The following is a 23,281-nucleotide window of genomic DNA, read 5'->3' as shown; positions in this document are numbered from 1 at the left end:
TAAGAATTGCCTACAAAAGGTATTTTATATATAACAAATATTTTCAACGCCATACTTCAATACAATATTAGCCCACAGCGTGGAAGACTGCAGAAATTATTATGATCGCTAAACCAAACAAAAACCATCACACTGCTAGTTCATACCGTCCTATCAGTCTTTTATCGATATTATCGAAAATTTTAGAGAGACTTTTGTTGCAGAGATTTTAGAAGATCATCCGAATGATAGTTGGATTCCTCACCATCAGTTTGGCTTCAGAAAAAATCACTCTACAATTCAACAATGCAACAGAACGGTGTCTCGTATTCTTGAAGCCATGAATAGAAAGGAACACAGCGTAGCCGTATTCTTAGATGTCAGTCAGGCTTTGATAAGGTTTGGCACTCAGGACTCCTATATAAAATCAAAAGAACTTTTCCAAACTACTTTAATATCTTAAGCTCATATTTGCTTAATAGAAAATTTAGAATCAAAATTAAAGATGTGACTTCGAGCATCAGAAATATAGAATGCGGGGTACCACAGGGTAGTGTGCTAAGCCCTCTACTTTATCTTCTTTTCACAAACGATATGCCCACAGATGATCTTCTAACCATATGCACTTACGCCGATGACATAGCAATTATTTCATGCAATTTCCGATATTAAGAACAGCAACTTGTCAGTTACAAAAATATTATCTAGTCTCGAAAATGGTTTTAGATTGGAATATCAAAATCAATATCGAAAAATCTCAGCACATAATTGTTTCTCTAAAACATCACAACAGTTCCACCATCATCATGAACAATTCAATAATTCCACTATGCAATTCTGTTAAATATTTAGGCATGCACATTGATTCGAAATTGACATGGAGAACGCACATTGAATATAAAAAGAAACAAATCCAACTGAAAATAAAAGATTTTTACTGGCTTTTGGGAGGAAATCTGAAATCTCTCTCGATAACAAGGTACTTTTGTATAAAACTATCATAGTGCCCATTTGGACTTATGGAATCGAACTATGGGGTTGCTCATGCAAATCTAACATAAACATCATTCAAATGTGCCAGAATAAAATTCTGCGTATCCTTACTAATGCGCTTGGTATATTTCGAATTTTTGCCTACATAAGGATTTGAAAAATCTCAACAGTCAACGAAATGATCAAGATTAGAAGTTCATCTTTCAACAACAAATTAATCCAGCATACAAATCCTACAATTCAAGCGATTCAGAGACCGATAAGAAGATTGAGCAAGAAATGGCCTTCCGATCTACCAAATACCTAGCCCAATGTCTGCACGCGTCCTGACGTAGTACGCGGCATACATCATCACGTCATCGTTCATTTATTATATTATTTTTGTATTACGTTTTAATTTAATTTTTAATTTAACTTTTTTCATTTTATGTTCAATGTATTGCATTTTTTGTTTTTTTTGTATTTTTTTTTGCTCATATCAATTTTGTAAATAAGACATTAAAGTCTTGATTAACAAAAATAAATTGTAACAAAAAAAAAAAAAAAAAAAAAGGTGATTTTCGCCAAACTCTTCCAGTTATACCGCGATCAACTGTTGCTGACGAACTAAACGCAAGCCTAAAATCATCAAATTTGTGGCGTCATGTTAAGAAACTGCAGTTAACAACGAACATGCGAGTGGTTTTGCAACAAGATGAAACAGCGAAAGTGTTTTCAAAGCAGTTACTAATATTGGAAATGGTAATGTCGCAGTTGATGGGGGTTAATCATATTTCCCGCAGATTTTGTAGCTTCACAAACACAAAGGAGGAGCTTATTCAATGCGTATTTACAGATATAAACCAACAATTTCACGATCTCAATTGGCTGAGCGAACGAGCAATATTGGCGGCAAAAAATAAAGATGTCGACGATCTCAATGCAACAATACAAAGTTCACTTCCAGGGGAATGCATTACTTATAAATTTGTAGACACCGCTACAAATCAGGATGACATACTGAACTATCCTACAGAATTTCTAAATTCATTAGAATTGCCTGGGCTGCCACCACATAATTTACAATTGAAAGTAGGATCAGTTGTCATCATGCTACGTAATTTAAATCAGCCCATACTATGCAATGGAACAAGATTGGTTATAAAAAAGCTAATGAATAATGTAATTGTGGCAAAAATAATTAAAGGTAAATACAAGGGACAAGATGTATTGTTCCCGTGAATTCCTATGATCCCAACGGATTTACGATTTGATTTCAGGTGTTTACAATTTCCAATACGCATCGCTTTTGCAATGAGCATCAACAAATCGCAAGGACAGTCGCTGCAGGTTTGCGGTATCAACTTAGAGTTTCCATGTTTCGCACACGGCCAATTATACGTTGCGTGTTCGCGCGTCGGGAAACCATCATCCTTATTCATTTACGCACCGCAAAAAAAGACCAAAAATATTGTCTACAAAAAAGCTTTATATTGAGTCTAAAACATTCGATTCATAAGCAAATGTATAAAATATTTATATATGAAATATAAAAAAAGGTATTTTTGATAATTAAAATATAGTATATGTGAAAGCTTCGCATTAATTCCAACCAAATGTGTTAATTATTTCATATACAAGATTTAATTAATTTTTATTAATGATTATTTATGTGATACGAAGTTCACCGGGTCAGCTAGTTATGAATATTTTTCTCAAACACTGTGCTCTGAAAGATATAGTATAATTATATACTATTCGGTATTTATAAAACATTTTCTAGGTTATATTATTTTTTATTTATGTTATTTAGATTCAGAACCTAAATTGTTATCGATCAAAGGGACATTTTGTCGAATAACATTTTTCTAGTTATAATTTTCCACAATTTATCGAAGAACAGATAGTAATATATGAAGGTCCGGGGTTAAGAGGGTCCACCACCGATGTGTCAAAAACCAGTAAAGCATTGTTAACAACAATATATAAGACTGAAGGGAAAAAGATGTGCCTTGATTCTCATGACTTTACTATCGGGATATAAACGGTAATCTTTGAAAATCCATAATAAAAGTGTTTTCTTCCGTTGGTAGCTTTTTAGCATTAATTAAAAATGTAATTAGTTAGTAAAATACCTTTAAAATTAAAATAACATTAAACCTGTTTGCCACCTGGCCGTTCCAAGTTACTCCGCCTATAGGGTAAAAAGGTCTAGATAACGATTTTTTGAAAGATGCTTTATTCTACAATGATAAAGTACCTGGCACTCTTACTGAACGCAGTCACATAATTGTTCGTTTGAAATGTGTTATTTGTTGTCATATAATTGGTTTGGTTTTCATATTATAGTTTATATTTGCTCAAAGTCAAATTGGGACCTTTGTGCCTCGCCCTGCGCTACATATAAGATATAATATACTTTTATCAATTTTACTTTTTTTCATCAAATGTTATCGGAAACTTTTAAAAAAGCAGGTCAAAGTAGAAATACTTAATTTATTTTCTATCTCTTCTCTCTATTCACAATTCTACACAAAATCCAGAATCCAAGAAAAATATGAAAAACTAGAAACGTAATCAATAAGTCGAAAAAACAAAAAATACTTTGATTGAGGGACCGATTCTGATGATAAGGTCATGTTATGAAGAATTTTCCATAGTAATGTAGACAAAAGTTATGCGGTTGGTGTTCAGTCAGGCGAATTTCTCAGGTTTTCTGATGCAAAACATAACCTAAAAGCTGCACAAATGTCAAAAAAACGATGTTAGATAAGTGTGTGTTTCTGATACCACTAGATAACATACGAGTGACGTTGCAGTTTATGTATAAAACGCCGGAATGAACAGCAAATACATGATATTTTGACAGCATTCAGTATGATTCATTCGCATAATGTATGGAAGTCGGAGCATAACATAGCTATGCCGTAACATTTCTCTGTTATGCGGCAGAATCGGTCCATGAATCTTCCAGTTTGATTGTATTGACAAAATATAGACACACTAATGGGGTTTATTGTTTTCATAATACATTTTTGTATTTAGCATTCAAACAACATATCCTTATACACTTTAAGTATTAATATTTTTGATTCTTTAGAGAATGTTCAGAATATACCTTACTTAGCAAAACAACGTTATATAGACGCTTCACTTTATCATTTACACTATATTCATCAAATATATTGATACTTTAACTTCGGCTAACTGAAATAAAGTTGCACGTTAATATAATACATATATAATAACAACAACAACTTTTCGTGTTACGCTAGTTCTCTTTATTTCCAGTTTAGTGCTTTCACCTCAAAGTTTAGCAAAGTAAGAACATGTCTTTATTCACAAACATTGCGTTCGCCTGACATTAGATACAATGCAGCATACACTAAAATATTTCGATAGGCTCTGGCGCGAATATTCAAAATCGCTAACATTCGTCCCCAAGTAAACAATCGTCCAATCTGACTGGCTTATGACTGTTATGTTGGGGACGTCTGCAGTCTGCTGGAGTCCTTTTTCATCCGGATGTTTCATGTTTTAAAATACATGCACCTAGTTCGGAACAGTCGGCGTGCTTCTCTGCAGTTAAAATCACAAATAGCTGCTTATTCAGCAGTCCTCTAAGTACTTGCTGTGTTGTTTCTTCCAAACTCATGTTTAACGCCTGGTACAACTTTCTTTTGGAATAATAATACGCATTGGCACCCTTGATTTTTTCATCAGCTGTTTCCACTTTCTCATCCCATTTCGTTCCTAAGTTCTCTCCACTTAGAATGAAAGCTCTCTTGAAATGATTTTTGAAATCATCCCAAGATTTCAGGTTTTGCTGCTCCAAGTCGTACCAATCACAACCACCATTAATCGAAGAATTTTTTCTGTTGTTTTTCCTGGTTTGATTACTGAATGATGACACACATTAAGTGTCAAAACGTTTAATGAAATAAATAATTTTGTTGTTTAATCTTTTTTTATTTCGATGATTGGGCTGCAAAAATATTACAAATATATATATATATATATATATATATATATATATATAAAAACAATAAACCCCATTAGTTTGTCTATATTTTGTCAATACAATCAAACTGGAAGTTTTATACACTTTCTATATAAAACATGGTATAATCCAATCCAAGTCTTTTCTGTTCTTTCGACTTATTGATTACGTTTCAAGATTTTCAGATTCTTTTTGGATTCTGGATTTTGTGTATAATCGTAAAAAAAAACTACTGAGCTTATACAAAATTTTTAAATTTCTGCGAGGATACATGAGAAATGAATTAAGTATTTTTTCTTTGACCTGCTTTTAAAAAGTTTCAAGTAACATTCGATGAATTAAAGTAAATTTAATAAAAAGTATATATGTAGAGCAGACACAAAGGTCCAATTTGACTTTGAGCAAATATTAATTACGATTTTCTATAGGGATTGCTTCAGGCCAACGAGAAAAACGATCTACGCATGCTAGACAATAACGATATCCATCTGATAACGGCATAATCACGATGTCGACGTGTACATGTTCGAATCGTGCTCCTGACAATGGAAATACTCCAGGTCTTGAGACAATGTATCGACTAATTTTTGAGCGCTGACAATCTAGGCAGCTGCGAGCCCATTGTCGACAATCCTCTTTAATGGAAGGCCATACATAATGTTGCGTTATCAATCTGATTGTAGCATTTGCTCCAGGATGCGACAAACCATTTAGGCTATTGAATATAGCACGGCGAAATCTTTTTGGTATCGCCGGCCGAATGATTGGTTGAGATACATCGCACAATAGCGATGTTCCCAATTCTTCTATAAAAATTCTTTTTAATTTAAGAGAATGGTCAGAATGTAATAACAGTTGTGCCACGTCTATATCCTTATGTTGTTCATCTGCAATCGCCTTAAAATCTAGATCACATTTGTTAACTATCTCTATACGGGATAAAGCATCTGCTACCACGTTATCTTGACCCGATATATGTCTGATGTCAGTCGAAAATTGACTAACAAAATCAAAGTAGCAAAACTGTCTTGGCGTACACTGGCTATCTTTCTTTTTAAACGCGTAAGTGATAGGTTTATGATCAGTATATATCACAAATTCTCTTCCCTCTACCATATGTCTAAAAAATTTTACGGCGTCGTAAATTGCAAGAAGTTCTCTGTCGTAAGTCGAATATTTTCTTTCTGTTGCATTCAATTTTCTCGAGTAAAAAGCTATGGGCCCCATTCACCATAAATTTGTTGCTGCCAACGCCGCTCCTATAGTGTGGTCGGAAGCATCACAAGCTATAGCTAGAGAAGCGTTTAAACGCGGGTGCATCAATAACGTTGCTTTTGCTAAACTTTTTTTACACTTTTCAAACGCATCTCATATTTGAATCCCAATTCAATACAGCATTCTTCTTCACATTACCACACAACTTGTTGGTTAACGGCACTTGTACTTCTGCGGCTTTCGGAATGAAGCGTCGGTAAAAATTTAACATACCTAAAAATTGACGTAACTGTTGTACCGTCTTAGGCCTTTCGTAATTTTGTATAGCTAGTATCTTGTCTGCTAGAGGTTTAGTTCCGTTGGCTGAGACTTCATATCCTAAAAACTTTACTTTTGGTTGTCCGAAGACACATTTTGCTGGATTGACTACAACACCGAATTCTTGCAACTTCTTGAATACACTATGTAAATGTTGCATATGCTGTTCGTGCGATTCCGAAGCAACCAATATATCATCTATGTATGCATAACAGAAATCCAAACCTCGCAAAATTTAATCCATGAACCGCTGAAAAGTTTGCGCTGCATTGCGTAAGCCAAACGTCATAAACGGAAATTCGAATAGCCCGAAAGGCGTAGTGATTGCAATTTTTGCAATGTCTTCCTGAGCTACAGGGATCTGATTGTAAGCTTTCACTAAATCAATATCACCTTACCACATAATGCTTGCGCAAAATCATCGATATGGCAAACTGGGTGCCTATCCGGTTGAGTCCGCGCATTTAACCTGCGATAGTCTCCACAAGGCCGCCACCCAGAACCTTTTCGTACCATATGTAAAGGCGATGACCAACAGCTCTTGGACGGTCGTGCTGTCCCTGCTTTAATCATTGCTTCGAACTCATATTTAACAGCTTTTAACTTATCTGGTGCAAGGCGACGTGGTTTATGTGCTATAGGTGGTGCTGATGTAGTTTCAATATGATGTTGAGTAACAAGTTTGCACACCCCTAATGCAGTCTGCCGTGTTAGGTCTGGATATTCCTCTAAAATTTTATCATATGGGTATAATGTGGCTGTCATCATTTTAACGGAATGTATTATTCTACTTTCCGATTGAAGTTGTTCCGCTGAGTCTGCAGGGGTTTCAACTAATATACGCTTTTTAACATCAATCGCGAGATTGAAATAAGCAAGTAAATCTACACCAATAATACCACCTCTGCTATCACGAATTTCAATGATAAGGTTTTGCTAAGTCCAAAATCTAACTTTAAAGATAACATACCGTATGTAGCTATCGGTGTTCCATTTGCTGCTGAAAGCTCAAATGAACATTTCTTACGGGGACATTTCACTAAACTGCGCGGGTACACACATACATCGGATCCAGTGTCTATCAGAAAACTCACATTTGTCTCCTTATCTGTGATGAAAATGCGGCGTGAGTTATTTGGGCGTTTGTCACTAGCCGCCTTTAGTGAACGCCCGTATCGTTTCCCGACTTAAAATTACATGGCGGTATACACCTTCTCGCATGACTTCCGTAGCGTCTATGAAACCAACATAAGTTATCTTGTCATCTTCTAAAAGACACTTTCTTCTTCTGATACATTTGGATCTTATCCAAACGCTTTGAAACAGCTTCAATATCTCGAGGCATTTGACGCAGATCAGAATTTTTTGTTTCATTCTCAGAGGTTTGTGAATCTGTAATCACAGCTACACGTTGCTGTGAATGGTTAATGAATAAGCGGTCAGCTAGTTCACCTACCTCTTGTATTGACTGTGGACTGTGGAATTTCCACTGGAAGTCTGGATAACCATATTGCTTTAACTGCGTTATCGATCATTGAAGTTCCGACTAAAGTCCTCAAATGACATAGGTATTGAGATGGCGTCCTATCACCCAGGTCTACATCCATCATAAACAACTGCAACTTTGACTTTTCCGGAGTGCCTAATCTTGAAATTAACGCAGCCTTTAATGTAGAATAAGGCATCTCTTTAGGCTCATTGATTATCAAATCTCGCACTTCGGTTGAATGTCTAATATCCAATCTGGTAACCAATAATCCATATTTCTCCTTCTCATCGTGGATATTGAAAGACGCGAATGCCTTCTCCACTAAGGCAAACCAAAGTTGCAAGTCATTGGTATAAATTCCGGGATGTGCAGTTTGTGGCAGCTAAAATGTACGTGTTGACGCGGCATAATGTCATCACGTCGGGGTCACCACTATCGGAAATCAAATAAATTACCGATTATGAAATATTTATTCTTTAATGCGGTTATAAATTTTGTAAATTAATCTGAACAAAATTTTACATTGTCTAAAAAAACACGATCCAACAAAAACTCCACGTCAATTATTATTTTTTTCCTCGCTTACTAAAATTGACGCGACCTGCCAATCTCCCACAATATTATAAAAATCAAACCAATTATATGACAACAAATAACATATTTCAAACAAACAATTATCAGACTATGTTCAGTAAAACTGCCAGCTACTTTATCATTATAGAAATGTGCTTTTTTATGTCTTTAAAAAATTTCTTATCTAGACCTTTTTACCCTATGGGCAGGGTAACTTGGAACGACCAGGTGGCCAACAGGTTTAATGTCTTATTTTAATTTTGACGGTATTTTACAAAATAATTACATTTTTAACTAATGCTAAAAAACTACCAACGGAAGAATATACTTTTATTATGGATTTTCAAAGATTACCGTTTATCTCCCCATAGCAAAGTCATAAGAATCAAGGTTATAGCTGGTTATACATCCTTTTACCTTTACATTCAAATATTATTGTTAAGCAATGCTTAACTTTACTTTTTTGGCACATCGGTAGTGGACCTTTTTAATCCCGGGCCTTCATATATTACTATCTATTCTTTTTTGAATTGTGGGAAATTATAACTGGGAAAATGTTACACGACAAAATGTTCCTGTGAACGAGGTTCTGAATTTAAATAATATAAATAAAAACTAATATAATCTAGAAAATGTGTTATAAATACCAATGAGTATATAATTATACAAATGAGATCTTTCAGAGCACCGTGCTTGAGAAAAATATGATTTGCATTTGCAATATTTCCAAAAAGTGCATTTTCATATTAACATTTCAAAGAAGTTGATATTTTGAGTTTTTTGTAACACTGCGGCCCGTTTAATAACGTTTTTGTGTATAAATAAAACTACGAACAAAACTACTTACTAAAATTTAATCATAATTAAATAATATTTACGTAAAACATCATATTAAAGGTAATTGAACATCATCTGTCAAAAACGTTTGACATTTCACGTAAAGCCACCGTCTATTGTTTTATTTAAATTACGCTTCTACACAAATTTTCAAATTAAAAATGTAAAGTTTCTACGCGGATTTGAAATAATTTCTCACATTTTGGACTTTTTCTGGATTGACACGAATTTTTCAAGACTAAGGCTGGCCAAATCGGTTTAGCCGTTTTCGAGCTTTACTTGGACATTTGAAAGAGAGCTCAATTTTTATATATAAGATAATCAAATTAATTTATATAATATAATCAAATTAAATTTTATGTAATATAATCAAATTTTATTTTCAAACTCTAATGAGAAGGATGAATTTGATGGTTTTTTACAAGTTTGTCAATATCAGGTTCCATTTGACTCAAAAACAGTCGGAAGTCACCGCGTTTGGTAATTTGCAACTGATTTCTGTTTTTAGTAAGTAGCATTGTCACAGCGCTAAATCCACGTTCAGACAAATATGACGATGGAAATCCTAGTAAAAATTTTGAACAACCGACAACAAGCCAGGGTATAACTGCTGAATAGACTTCTGTAGCCAAAATTGTTAATAACCATATTTAAATTTGATTTTTAATTCTTCATTTGTTGTTAATTCTATAGCTTCTTCTAGCTGGGCTGATGTTTCTATATTTGCAATTGAAAAAGGGTTTAATACCCAGCCTGGTATTTCCAAATTCAAAATATCTTGAAATCTTTCAATAAAATTGTCATGAAGATTTTCCAAATGTTGATAGTATACGAGAAAGTCTTCGTTGCCGTCTTCCAATATTTTTCTTATGTAATAACAGTTTAGCTACAAAAGCAGCGATGATATTTTTTGTTTTTATTAAATTTAAGCTATCGCCTTGAAGTTGTAGATTCATATTGTTGAGCAATGCATAAAGGTCTGTGAGATATGCTATATCATTTTTTGATGATATCAGGTTTTTACATAACTGTGTGTCCTTGCGAAAAACTCTACAACAGGGTCAAACAGAATGTACAAACGGATCAGACAATTTCCTTTTGATAGCCAATTTTTTGGTAAAAATTTATAAAATGGTATCAAAATCATTTAAACACCATGGAATCATTTAAACACGACCAAACTTATAAAGTACCAATTAATTGTTGGAATAAAAATTCTGGTGAACTTTCAAATGTAAAGCAAATAAAATTGCAAATGCCCCCTAACCCAACGTCAACAACCAACATTATTTGCGAAGCCTTTCATCGCCCACTTTGAGAAAGACTGGTCTATATGAATACATCATTTTCTAAATGTCTAGGGTGGAAACACTGAACTGGAAATAAAGAGATCCTGGTGTAAGACGAATAGTTGTCGTTATTATTATATATGTATTATTTTAATTTTATTGAAGCCGAAGTTAAAGTATTAATCTATGTGATAAATACAGTGTGAATGATAAAGTAAAGCATCTAACAATTCAGAAATGCGAATGAATTAACCCCACAGTGTAAATGTTTGTGTTGAATTATTAATGTTTTAATTTCACGTTTATTAACGATTTTCTCCTTCAGTAAAGTCTTGTTGTGTCAAACAAGACACGTGTTTGAGGTTAGCGTCGGGTGTACTGTTTTAAAATCGTATGTCGATTTTGAATAGTGCGCGTAACTTTGATCGTGGGAGGCGATTGTGTTTGTGATCATTTTGTAGTCTGTTGTGTTTCAGATTCTATTAGTGAAATGGAAAAAATGACAGGTGCGTTCGAAATGTTCCAGAGCGCGATAGACGCCGCGGGTACGAGTACCGGCCCAACACGTGAGGATTTGATGATTAAAATGATGACCAAAGGTTATTTACCACGCGGAGTCAGACTTCGAAGAAGACCATAGGTTATTTTACTGATAGAAAAGGTGGTGTATTCGGAGAGGAATGAATAAAAAAATTAGACAGTTTCAAGAATATCCGAAACTAGTCTGATAATATAATTTTGGAAAATGCACGGTGCCTGTTGATTAATGGTGGCCGTGATTGGTACCACTTAGAGCAGTAGAACCTGAAATCTTGGGATGATTTCAAAAATCATTTCAAGAGAGCTATCATCCTAAATGGAGAGAACTTAGGAACGAAATGGGAGAGGATAAGAAAGTGGAAACAGCTGATCAAAAAATCAGAGGATGCCAATGCGTATTATCATTCCAAAAGAAAGTTGTGCCAGGCGTTAAACATGAGTTTGGAAGAAACAACGCAGAAAGTACTTAGAGGACTGCTAAATAAGCAGCTATTTGTGATTTTAACTGCAGAGAAGCACGCCGACTGTGCCGAACTAGGTGCAAGTATATTAAAACATGAAACACCCGGATGGAAGAGAACCCCAGCAGACTGTAGACCCAAACATAACAGTCATGAGCCAGCCAGATTGGACGATTATTTACTCGGGGACGAATGTTAGGGATTTTGAATATTCGCGCCAGAGCCTATCGAAATATTTTAGTGTATGCTGTATTGTAACTAATTTCTGGCGAACGCAAAGTTTGTTTTGAATTGACACGTTTGTAAATAAAAACATGTTATTAAGTACTTTGCTAAACTTTGAGGTGAGAGACCTAAACTAGAAATAAATAGATGCTGGCGTAACACGAAAAGTTGTTGTTGTTAATATATATATATATATATATATATATATATATATATATATATTAACGTGTAATTTTATTTCAGTTAGCCGAAGTTAAGGTATCAATTTATTTGATAAATACAGTGTGAATGATAAAGTAAAGCGTCTATATACACTAGCTGACTCGGCAAGCGTTGTTTTGCTAAGTAAGGTATATTCAAAACATTCTGTAGAGAATCAAAAACATTAATACTTCAAGTGTATAATGTGTTGTTTGAATGCTATATACAAGAAGGTATTATAAAAACAATAAACGCCATTAGTGTGTCTATATTTTGTCAAGCGAGGGTCATTAGATTTTTGTGAAATGATTATTAAGTCCAGAAGTGATTTTAAATCTTGCCTATTTAAAGGCACCGGGCTTAATACTTACAAGGTACACCTTGTTTAGTGTTCTAAATTTTAAAGGTGAACGTGCCTTCTGCTGACTCCTCTTACCAAACACCGGGTTGGTGTTGGTAATGGTTAGAGGATAAGCAATTTTAGAAAGTGATTTTTCTAAATTTAAATTTTTTAAGTACTTTAGATTTATTTTCTTAAAATCAGTGTCGAGTATATTGAAGAACCCAAGGATATTCCCAGGCAGAAGCCTGGGAAGAAGATCAAAATGAGCATGGAGGTGCAGACCAGCGGTGCCCTCAAAAACAAGTTCGATGCACTATCGGACCGATCGGACATGGATACAGACAGAGAGTTGGACGAATAAAGAAAAGTGTCACGGAGAAAGAGAGCTAAGAAGAAGGAACCAGAGAGAAATGTTGGACAGCAGCCATCCGAGTCTGGAACTCGAGAATCACCGCAAAAGTTAAGCAAAACACTTGAGAAAATTCCACCCATCATTATCAAAGCAAACTTGGAATTGAAAACAATAAAATACATCCGAGAAACAACTAAAATCCAATTCAGATATCAGTTTTTCAACACACAATTGCACAAAATTTTCACAGACACAATTCAGGAACACGAAGAAGTTAAAAAAGTATTGCGAGAATGCCATTACCAGTTCTACACATACTCAATAAGAAAAGATTTGCCGAAGAAAATAACAACGACTGGACTTGATCCTTCGATACCCGAAACTGAAGTTTGCGAAGTCTTCTTATTGAAAGGAGTGAAAGTCAGACAGATCAAACAAAAATTATCGGATGGCAGCCAACATAAGCTGCCCATATACATTGTATCTCTGGAGAAAGATCAAGACATGTCGAAGCTGAAGCAAATTAGTAACATTGGGAGGCACATCTTCTCGTTTGAGACATATAGGTCACAAAATAGGGCTCTACAGTGCCACAACTGTTAAAATTTTGGACACACATCGTACACCTGCGATATGAAGTACAGGTGTATATAGTGTCTCGAGATGCACGCGCCAGGTGCGTGCAAGAAACTACTAACCGAGGCACCGATGTGTGTCAATTGTAAGAAAGAACACCCGGCAAACTATTCTCAGTGCACCGCCAATACCATCAACGGTCGAGTCTACAACCAACCAGCCAGATCCAGATCTCAACACTCCGGAAGGACTCTTTGCTGCTATGGGCGACATCAGAAAGCTATTCGCGGATCCCCAGGTAAAGCAAATTTTTAGTGAGCTACACAAACTGACAAAAACACTAAACATATACATGACTTATAACGACAAATACACAACAATTTTGAACTTTCTTACATCATCCCCATAAACCAATCACAAGACTTACAAATAATGCATTTCAATTCAAATGGACTTAAAAACAACGTTGACGAACTGAGACAGACGATGAAAAATTATGACCTGGACATAGTACTGATTAACGAGGCACATTTAAAACCTACGGACAGACTCTATATCAACAATTACAAAGTTTACAGAAACGACTGACTGACGGACGCACGCGGATGGGGCGGCACTGCGATTTTGATCAAGTCTAACATCAGACACGGGCAAGTGCCTAACCTGACAGCGGGCGGTTCTGAAATAAGAGCTATCAATGTATATAAGAGAGGTCAAAAAGTGACCATAATATCGATTTACATCCCGGCAAGTGGACTAGAACATACGGACTTACAAAGACTACTGGACTCGAACAGAATCGTACTTATGGCAGGAGACTTTAACGCATACCTCTTGGAAACTGTAACTTTAACAAAGCAAACAAAAACAGATTTTACGAATACCTGACCGAACACCACAGACGCACAACAACACTATCCTGACACGCCGACCAGATACGCCACCGTACAGACACACCATCACAGTACGATCAATTTGGCATTGACAAAAAATCTACACGTAACATCCGAACCCATAACAAGAACACTTTTTAACCCCGACCATAATCCAGTTTTCATGGCCATTTCAGACAAACTAGACGTCGACCAGACTCCCAAACGCAAATTTTTAGATTACTCCAAAGCCAACTGGCCATTTTTCAGAAACATCATCACAGACAACACACGACACACAATGCCAATCGATACCAACACTGACATTGAGGAGGCTGTAACACACCTTACATTGACAATCACAGACGCCATACAACAGACTATACCGACACTGGACTCGAGAACAACACCAGCCAACGACTTGCCAGAACATATTTTATTGAAAATAAAACTTAAAAATCATAAAAAGAAACTGTGGCAACGTACCGGTGACAGACTACTCAAGGAACATGTGAACAGACTGACAAAAATTATTTCCAATGAAATACGAGACCACCGAAACAACACTTGGACCAAAAGACTCGAGAACATAAATACTGACCCACACAAAATTTGGCAAACAGCAAAAAGACTGACGCGGAAGCCAGCATCCATACCTCCACTCAAATTAACTGACAACAATTACGCAACGACACCAGCAGACAAGGCGGAAATATTAGCAAAAAACTTTGAGAACACACATAAACAAAATGCCAATATGTCAAACGCAGACCTGTAACAAGACGTACACGAGACAATTCAGAACTTCACTGACCTCCACAGGGACAAAGACTTACGAATAGACCCTGTCACAGTTTCCGAAATAAAGACAATAGTTAAAAAATTACCGAACAGGAAAGCACCAGGATCGGACGGACTACAAAACATAATACTTAAACAACTGCCGACGAACGCCTACATTTTACTTACCCGCATAATAAATAGACTAATGACAAAAGGCTGCTTTCCCGCTTCTTGGAAAACCTCCACCATATTTTCAATAGTGAAGCCAAGGAAACAGCCAGACATACCACAGATTTACAGACCGATCAGCCTCCTCAACACAATGAGTAAGGTAGCACAAAAGACTTAACAAACACATAAGACACAACAAAATTATACGTGACACAGAATACGGATTCAAAGAACGACACTCCACACTACACCCACTGACAAAACTCATAAAAAATACAGTTTTCAATTTCAACAGACGAAACCATACCGGATTGGTGTTACTCGACTTTGGGAAGGCGTTTGACACCATATGGATGGACGGACTTATACATAAACTTATCCAACTCAACTTTCCACCATACATTACAAGAACATTACACTCATACCTCTCAGACCGCAACTTTACCGTACAAGTAAACAACGGACTTTCGACGGTTAAGCAAGTGACGGCGGGAGTACCGCAGGGCTCGATCCTGGGACCGTCACCGTTGAACGTCTACATTCACGACATACCCACTGACGCCGACACAACGTTACTGACGTTTGCTGACGACACTGCCATATACAAATCATCACGATCGCCTACGCTACTGACTAAAAAAATACAGACACACATAGGCAAGCTAACTGACAAATTGCAAATTAAGATCAATCCAAAAAAGACAGAGGCAATTCTATTTACAAATAGTCGAAATGCCACGACTAGACTGACTGACTTAGACAAAATTAAAGTATTGGACTGTGAAGTTGAGTGGTCAAAGGATTCAAATATCTTGCTGTGACCCTGGACCATAGACTCAGCTTCACAAATCATATTAATACGAAAATCGGACAGGCTTACGGGATGTTAAATCTACTGCGACCTCTCTTGAACCACAACAGCCCGCTAAGCGTGAAGAACAAGCGGACACTTTACTTGACACTAATAAGACCGTTACTGACATACACCGCTCCGGAATGGAACTCGACAACTAAGGCTAACTTACGGAAACTACAGACATTACAAAATAAGACACTACGACTCGTACTCAACAAAATAAGGGACCCACAGACTAGACATTACTACTCTTCAAAATACAAAACGACGTACCAACAATACTCGACTATATAAAAAAGCTCTCCGAAAATTTTTATCTAAAATGCGGGAATCATCCTAATACTAACATCGCGGGCCTCTGCCAATACACTAGAGACTTGATTTGGTATGGCAATCACGCCATGCCAAACTATATACTGATCGACCCGTAGCGGCAAATGATACTTGGCTCGACACAGAACTTCTTTCAGTGCGAGTAAATCTATTATTTTTCTTATTTTTGAATAATTATAAATATTGCTCTGTGGCTTTTTTTGGTGGAAAAGTTTTCTTTCCTCTTTTTTTTTACCACTCAATTTGTCACACATCTCGCTGTAGTAACAATAAATATTTACTGTATATATTAAGATCAGATATGATGTATAAAGTACCCAAGGGTAGAAAAATATGTACTAAAAATAGCAATGCAAAACGTATTCTTAATTACTGTAATAAATACTTTTGTCTGTCTGTCTGTCTGTATTTTGTCAATACAATCAAACTGGAAGATCCAATCCAAGTATTTTTTGTTCTTTCGACTTATTGATTACGTTTCATGTTTTTCAGATTTTTTTTGGATTCCGGATTTTGTATAGAATTGTAAATAACACTACTGAGCTTATACAACATTTTCAAATTTCTGCGAGAAGAGATAGAATATGCATTAAGTATTTCTTCTTTGACCTGCTTTTTGGAAAGTTTCAAATGAAAAAAAAATGAAAAAAGTAAATTAGATAAAAAGTATATATGTAGCGCAGAGCGAGGAACAAAGGTTTTGAAAACCAAACCAATTATATGACAACAAATAACACATTTCAAACAAACAATTATGTGACTACGTTCTGCCAGCTACTTTATCATTGTAGAAATGTGCTTTTTTGCAGTCTTTCAACAATTTGTTATCTAGACCTTATTACCCTATAGGCGGAGTAACTTGGAACGGCCAGGTGGCAAACAGGTTTACGTCTTATTTTAATTTTAAAGGTATTTTACAAAGTAATCACATTTTTAACTAAAAAGCTACCAACGGTAAAAAATACTTTTATTATGGATTTTCAAAGATTACCGTTTATATCCCTACTCTCAAATATTGTTGTTAAACAATACTTTACTGGTTTTTGACACATCGGTGGTGGACCTTTTTAACCCCGGACCTTCATATATTACTATCTATTTTTTGATAAATTCTGGAAAATTATAACTAGGAAAATGTTATTCGACAAAATGTCCCTTTGATCAATACTAAATTTAGGTTCTGAATTTAAATAACAAATAAAAATTAATATAACCTAGAAAATGTTTTATAAATACCAAAAAGTATATAATTATCCAAATGAAATCTTTCAGAGCACAGTGTTTGAGAAAAATATGCTAAAAAGTGCATTTTCATATTAACGTTTCAAAAAAGTTGATATTTTGAGATTCTAGTGACACTTGCAATCCGTTTAATAACGTTTATGTGTATAAAAATAACTACGAACAAAACTACTTACTGCAATTTAATCATAATTAAATAATATTCACGTAAAACATCCTATTAAACGTAATTGAACATCATCTGTCAAGAACGTTTGACATTTGACGTATTAACCACCGTCTATTGTTTTATTTAAATTACGCTTCTACAAAAATTTTCAAATTAAATATGTGAATTTTCTAAGCGGTTTTGGAATAATTTCTCACCTTTCTCTGGATTGGCACGAATTTTTCAAGACTAAGACTGGCCAAATCGATTTAGCCGTTTTCGAGTTTATTATATATATATATATATATATATATATATATATATATATATATATGGCCGAAGTGAGCCATTTATTATTTATTAATTATACCTTGAAATGAAACCGCAAATATCTGATGTAGACTCGTTGATAATGTGAGTTTATTGATAACTCAACTTATAACGGAACTGATATTATATAAATTTAGATATCAATTTTTATCCCGACAATTGATCGATTATTAAAACCGCGAGACATCATTTCTCGATCGTGAAAAAACAATCATCTCACTATAGCTTGCTACATGCGATATTCTCATCAGCGCAGCTCCAAGTAAGCTGTGTATTTTGGTCATCAAATTGGCGTCAATCAATTGACATCTGTCATGAAACAAAATTCCTTCCGCCATATATATATATATACTCGTATATATATATATATATATATATATATATATATATATATATATATATATATATATATTGATTGTTTCTTTTCCGAACAGTCGTATTAAACATCTTCAAAAAACAAATTGTTTTTTATTATTGGATTTACTGTTCGGAAAAGAAACAATCAATATATTGAAAAATTCCAGGACTTATCTATTGAATATATATATATATATATATATATATATATATATATATAATATATCTTAAATTAAAAAATTACAAGAAACACTACTTTCTCGAAATTCTTAAATTTTAACACTAATATATCTTAAAAACACATAACTTGTAAATAATTATTTACAACTTGTAAATAATTATAATTAATCATTGAAAAAAAACACTTAGTGTCAGTGATCACTTTTTTATAAAATATTATTCAGAAATTAAATAACCGAGATGTCGTTCATCTGAGGCAATGTTAATTTCTGTAAAAGTTGTAAATGTGCAAAGCAAAATTAAAAAAAAAAAACTTCGCACTTGTTTGCAATATAAGAATACAAGGATGTATACAAGTGTGTGTGATAGTATTGAACATATGAGTGTTATAGGTTTTTGATACTTTGGACACATTATTTAGAACATATTAGTAGTTTTTGCAGTGGAAGCTAGTATCATTAAGTTTATCAATACTAAATTTCTCCAAAAAAATCAATGCCGATTCAGAAAAGCGTCTTTGTGAGACATTTGACTCGTGATAAAGAACCTTTGCGTCATAAAAATTGAACGTATGGTTGTTAAGTTTCAAATGTTCAGTGATAACCGTTTGCCCTTGATTTTTGTTTTGCAAATTATTATCGCGTTATTTTAGGCGTATAATAAGATTCTGTACTGATACGCCAATATAAGTAGAATCGCAGTTGTTGCACGAGATCTCCACTAGTGCGCGGCTTCAAATTAAGGGAAAAGAGAATTAAGTGTTAAATCGATGTTACTTTTCTCAAATTTGGAGCCGCGCAATAGAGAATTATAAAATTGTAAGTATACCCACTCTATAATATTGAAATTTCTTCGAAAAAATCAAATTGGCGCTAAAATAAAATGCTTTGCACATTCATTTTATTTATTACTTGAAACAATATTATACTTACCAACAACGTTATATATAACCTCATCTTCTTCTTCGATTGGTGGGGCTTCTGTTTGGTCTTGTATATCGTTTCTTTTGACACGATTCTTAATACTCGTAGTAGTAGTGCCTGGCCATGTTAATAACGACAGCACATTTTCAGTTCCATACTTTTTCTCAAACTTTAAATATTCTTCAGTTATTATAAAGTCTAGATTTGGATCTTGTGGGTCAACATCGATTATCTGTTAAAGATTTAATTTTTTCAATAGACTTTCATTAAGTTTCAAAATGGAAAAAAATAAATTGTTCAAAAAAGTCTTTTTTTCAAAATTATCAAAATTCTCAAAAAAAAAATTTCTAAAAATTTAATTTTCGGTAAGGAAAGGACAGTAATTTGCCTTGAGGCACGATGCCATTTGCGCTGCTTCCAAACGAACTCTTTGAAATTGCAGCCTACTACTAGCGTTGCTCGCGGGTATACTGACTCATCCTTTTTTCAATTTTCCATTATGTTCCATAAAATTGATTTAAACAATATATGCAGTACTAGATGAAAAAACAACAGGCTTTCAAATAAGCTAATTCGATATTGGTCCAACAAAACGCACAACTCGAAAATATCAATTAAAAAAATATTTTTAATAAATGATTATTTGGCATTGATTGTTCTACATAATGTGGTCCAAGCCAATGTGAGTAGATACATATTTTCAGTTTTTTTTTTTTTGGTTACGCCAAAATGTGAGTTTTAAACAAGAGGCCACTTTGACATATTTTCAGTGATATTCAGTGATATCTAGTGATCATAAGATGAAGCACAAAGTTAAAAAAAGGTATATCGATTTTTTTCCTATTGACCTACACAATTCTGTATGACACAGCGTCCATAGCACAACAAGTTCATGCACGGCCATACAAAAATCAGTTGAGTTAAATAAATTAATTAAAATTTTGAATAATAAGCTACTATTTACGGATATACAAGCACGGGCATGTACACTATAATTAATATAATGACAAGATATTATAAATGAGTTTGAGAGATAGTAAGTGCAAATCGCTATGTTTAAATTCAAGCGAAAGCTAAAACTTTATTTTCGAAATGAACAGTTGAAAATTCCATCTAAATATCTAAATCTCAATTTGGTTGATATAGTTAATTATTACATATTGTAGGAAATTTATGCAACTTGCTTTAAGGCAAAATGCCATTTTCAATTAGTTTTATATTAAAAATAACGTTTCTTTAATAAAAAAAGTACGCCAAGTTTAAATATGAATTTGAATCACGAACGTATTTAAAATAAATGAGTTTAAAAAAAAATAAAAATGACAATTTTATATGTCAATGACCTACGATTTTTGTAGTAATGTTAAGAATAAAAGTCATTATTAAGTTTTTCTAAATAAAATAGACTTCATGAGAAAACAAAAAATAATCACCACTTTGTTGACATTTTAAATTTCATTAAAAATAAATAAACTGAAGATAAAAAAATTAATATGCTTCTGAAGAGATTATAAACTCTTATGTATAAACTTATAAGGTTATATTAATTTATATGGAAACTAAACTAAACACATATATATATATACATTAGTATTAGCGCTATTAACCATAGTAATAAATATAAGTAAGTAACATTAATACTTACTTTTGTTTTGTTCTGTCCGTTTAATATATCAACTATTGACTTGGTCTCAGATAGATAAAAATATTCCCTTTTATTGATAATTTCATTTAGTCTTGGCAGTACATTTTCATCCAATTTTGTGAAATCGCTTGAACAAAATATCAAAAAAACTTTCACATCTTCAACAATTGTTTTAAACTTTTCTTCATTTGGAGTACTAAATACATGGTTTTCAAAGTTTCTCAATGATTGAGGTCCCCAAAATAAATGCGAACCGGAAAAGGCTGAATTAATAGGATAAAATATAGTGAAAATAATCAACAAGCATGATACGTCAAACATTTTGTCATCACATCGAGTGCAATTTTATAACCAAGTAAATTTCTACAACAAATGCGCATGCGCGATATCATCGATTGTATGTATCAACTACGCAATCTTGACATCAATTTAATTGTATTACTTATAAATTGTATTAAACATTTCTTTTTATTCAATATAATATATTTTCATACATATATATATATACGAGTATACTTATATATATATATATATATATATATATATATATATATATATATATATATATACATATATGTTATACATCTATGTAAATATGTACATATACATATGAAAAAACGAAAACGCTGTTTGGTTATATCTGGTTATTAAAATGGAAAGTAGTTGTGCAAAAGATATTCAAATTTTTTTCAGAACTTTCAAAAAAATTGATTATTGAAAGTTTTAAATTACAAAAAAATGACCATTTTGAAAAATTAAAATGGTTTTTATACTTAATTACGTGTAGCCAAATTCCTCACAGAAGTATTTTTTAAAATTTATTTTTAATACTTTATTTAATATATTTTTCATACTTCAAATATACTTGCGTTGAATAGAAATGAAATGTATATGGACATATATTATTTATCGATTTATTATTTCTTTAATAATAACTGTATAAAATATATTAACATTGTATAAAATCCAAAAAGGTATTGAATTAAAATTAAAATACTTTTTATTGCCGACATTAATATATAAAAAATATTGAAATCGTGAAAGTTTTTTATACATTGAAATATTTATTTATTTATTTATTTATTTATTTATTTATTTATTTATTTAAATATATAGCCCACAGATTACTCCAAGAGGACTCAAAAATAACAATTAAAATATATACAAAATTACAATATATAGTTATTAACATAAAATACATATAATGCAGAACGTAACAATATTATTTATAAACAGAATAAGATAAAATAATGAGATATTTGAAAAGAAAATAAAAAGGTTAACTTGTGCAGATGGAGATTATTTGATTAGGTGAAGTGTTGTGAATATCTATTTCATTATTAATTAAGTTAAAGTTAGAGGACATAAGTAAAATAGGCAAATTTAAGAGAGAATTAGATTTAGGAATAGGATAATTGAAAAATAATTGTGAACGCGTAGATAGCCTTGGAACATTAAAGGATAGTTGGTTAAGAATAAGAGGGCAGTCTATAGAATTATTGCAAAGTTTAAATAAGAACATAATTGTACTTATAAATCGACGTGAGGCAAGGGAAGGAATACCAAATTCTTTTAGTAAAGTGTTGTGGTCAAAGCCACGTTCAGGGTAAATTTTATATTTTTTTTTTTTTTTTTTTTTTTTTTTTTGTTACAATTTATTTTTGTTAATCAAGACTTTAATGTCTTATTTACAAAATTGATATGAGCAAAAAAAAATACAAAAACAACAAAAATGCAATACATTGAATATAAAATGAAAAATGATAAAATAAAAATTAAATTAAAACAGTAATACAAAAATAATAACATAAATGAACGATGACGTGATGATGTATGCCGCGTACTACGTCAGGACGCGTGCAGACATTGGGCTAGGTGTTTGGTAGATCGGAAGGCCATTTCTTGCTCAATCTTCTTATCGGTCTCTGAATCGCTTGAATTGTAGGATTTGTATGCTGGATTAATTTGTTGTTGAAAGATGAACTTCTAATCTTGATCATTTCGTTGACTGTTGAGATTTTCAAATCCTTATGTAGGCAAAAATTCGAAATGTACCAAGGCGCATTAGTAA

General features: G+C 33.3%; 1 protein-coding gene across 1 annotated transcript in view; it reads right to left on the bottom strand.

The window, feature by feature from the left end:
- LOC113370609 overlaps nt 1-21,531 on the bottom strand; it is a 57,455-nt gene extending 35,924 nt beyond the window's left edge. The window contains exons 1-2 of the mRNA XM_026611302.1: nt 21,211-21,531; nt 19,575-19,797 (exon numbers count right to left, since the gene is read on the bottom strand). Coding sequence (XP_026467087.1) covers nt 19,575-19,797; nt 21,211-21,531 — 544 coding nt within the window. The remainder of the gene's footprint in view (nt 1-19,574; nt 19,798-21,210) is intronic.
- Between the last annotated feature and the right edge of the window lie 1,750 nt (nt 21,532-23,281).

Source organism: Ctenocephalides felis, unplaced genomic scaffold, assembly GCF_003426905.1.
Source record: "Ctenocephalides felis isolate EL2017-DRISC unplaced genomic scaffold, ASM342690v1 CF-g0.4_SCAFFOLD_01492, whole genome shotgun sequence".
Classification (NCBI taxonomy): domain Eukaryota; kingdom Metazoa; phylum Arthropoda; class Insecta; order Siphonaptera; family Pulicidae; genus Ctenocephalides; species Ctenocephalides felis.
This window is presented reverse-complemented; position numbering and strand designations above follow the sequence as displayed.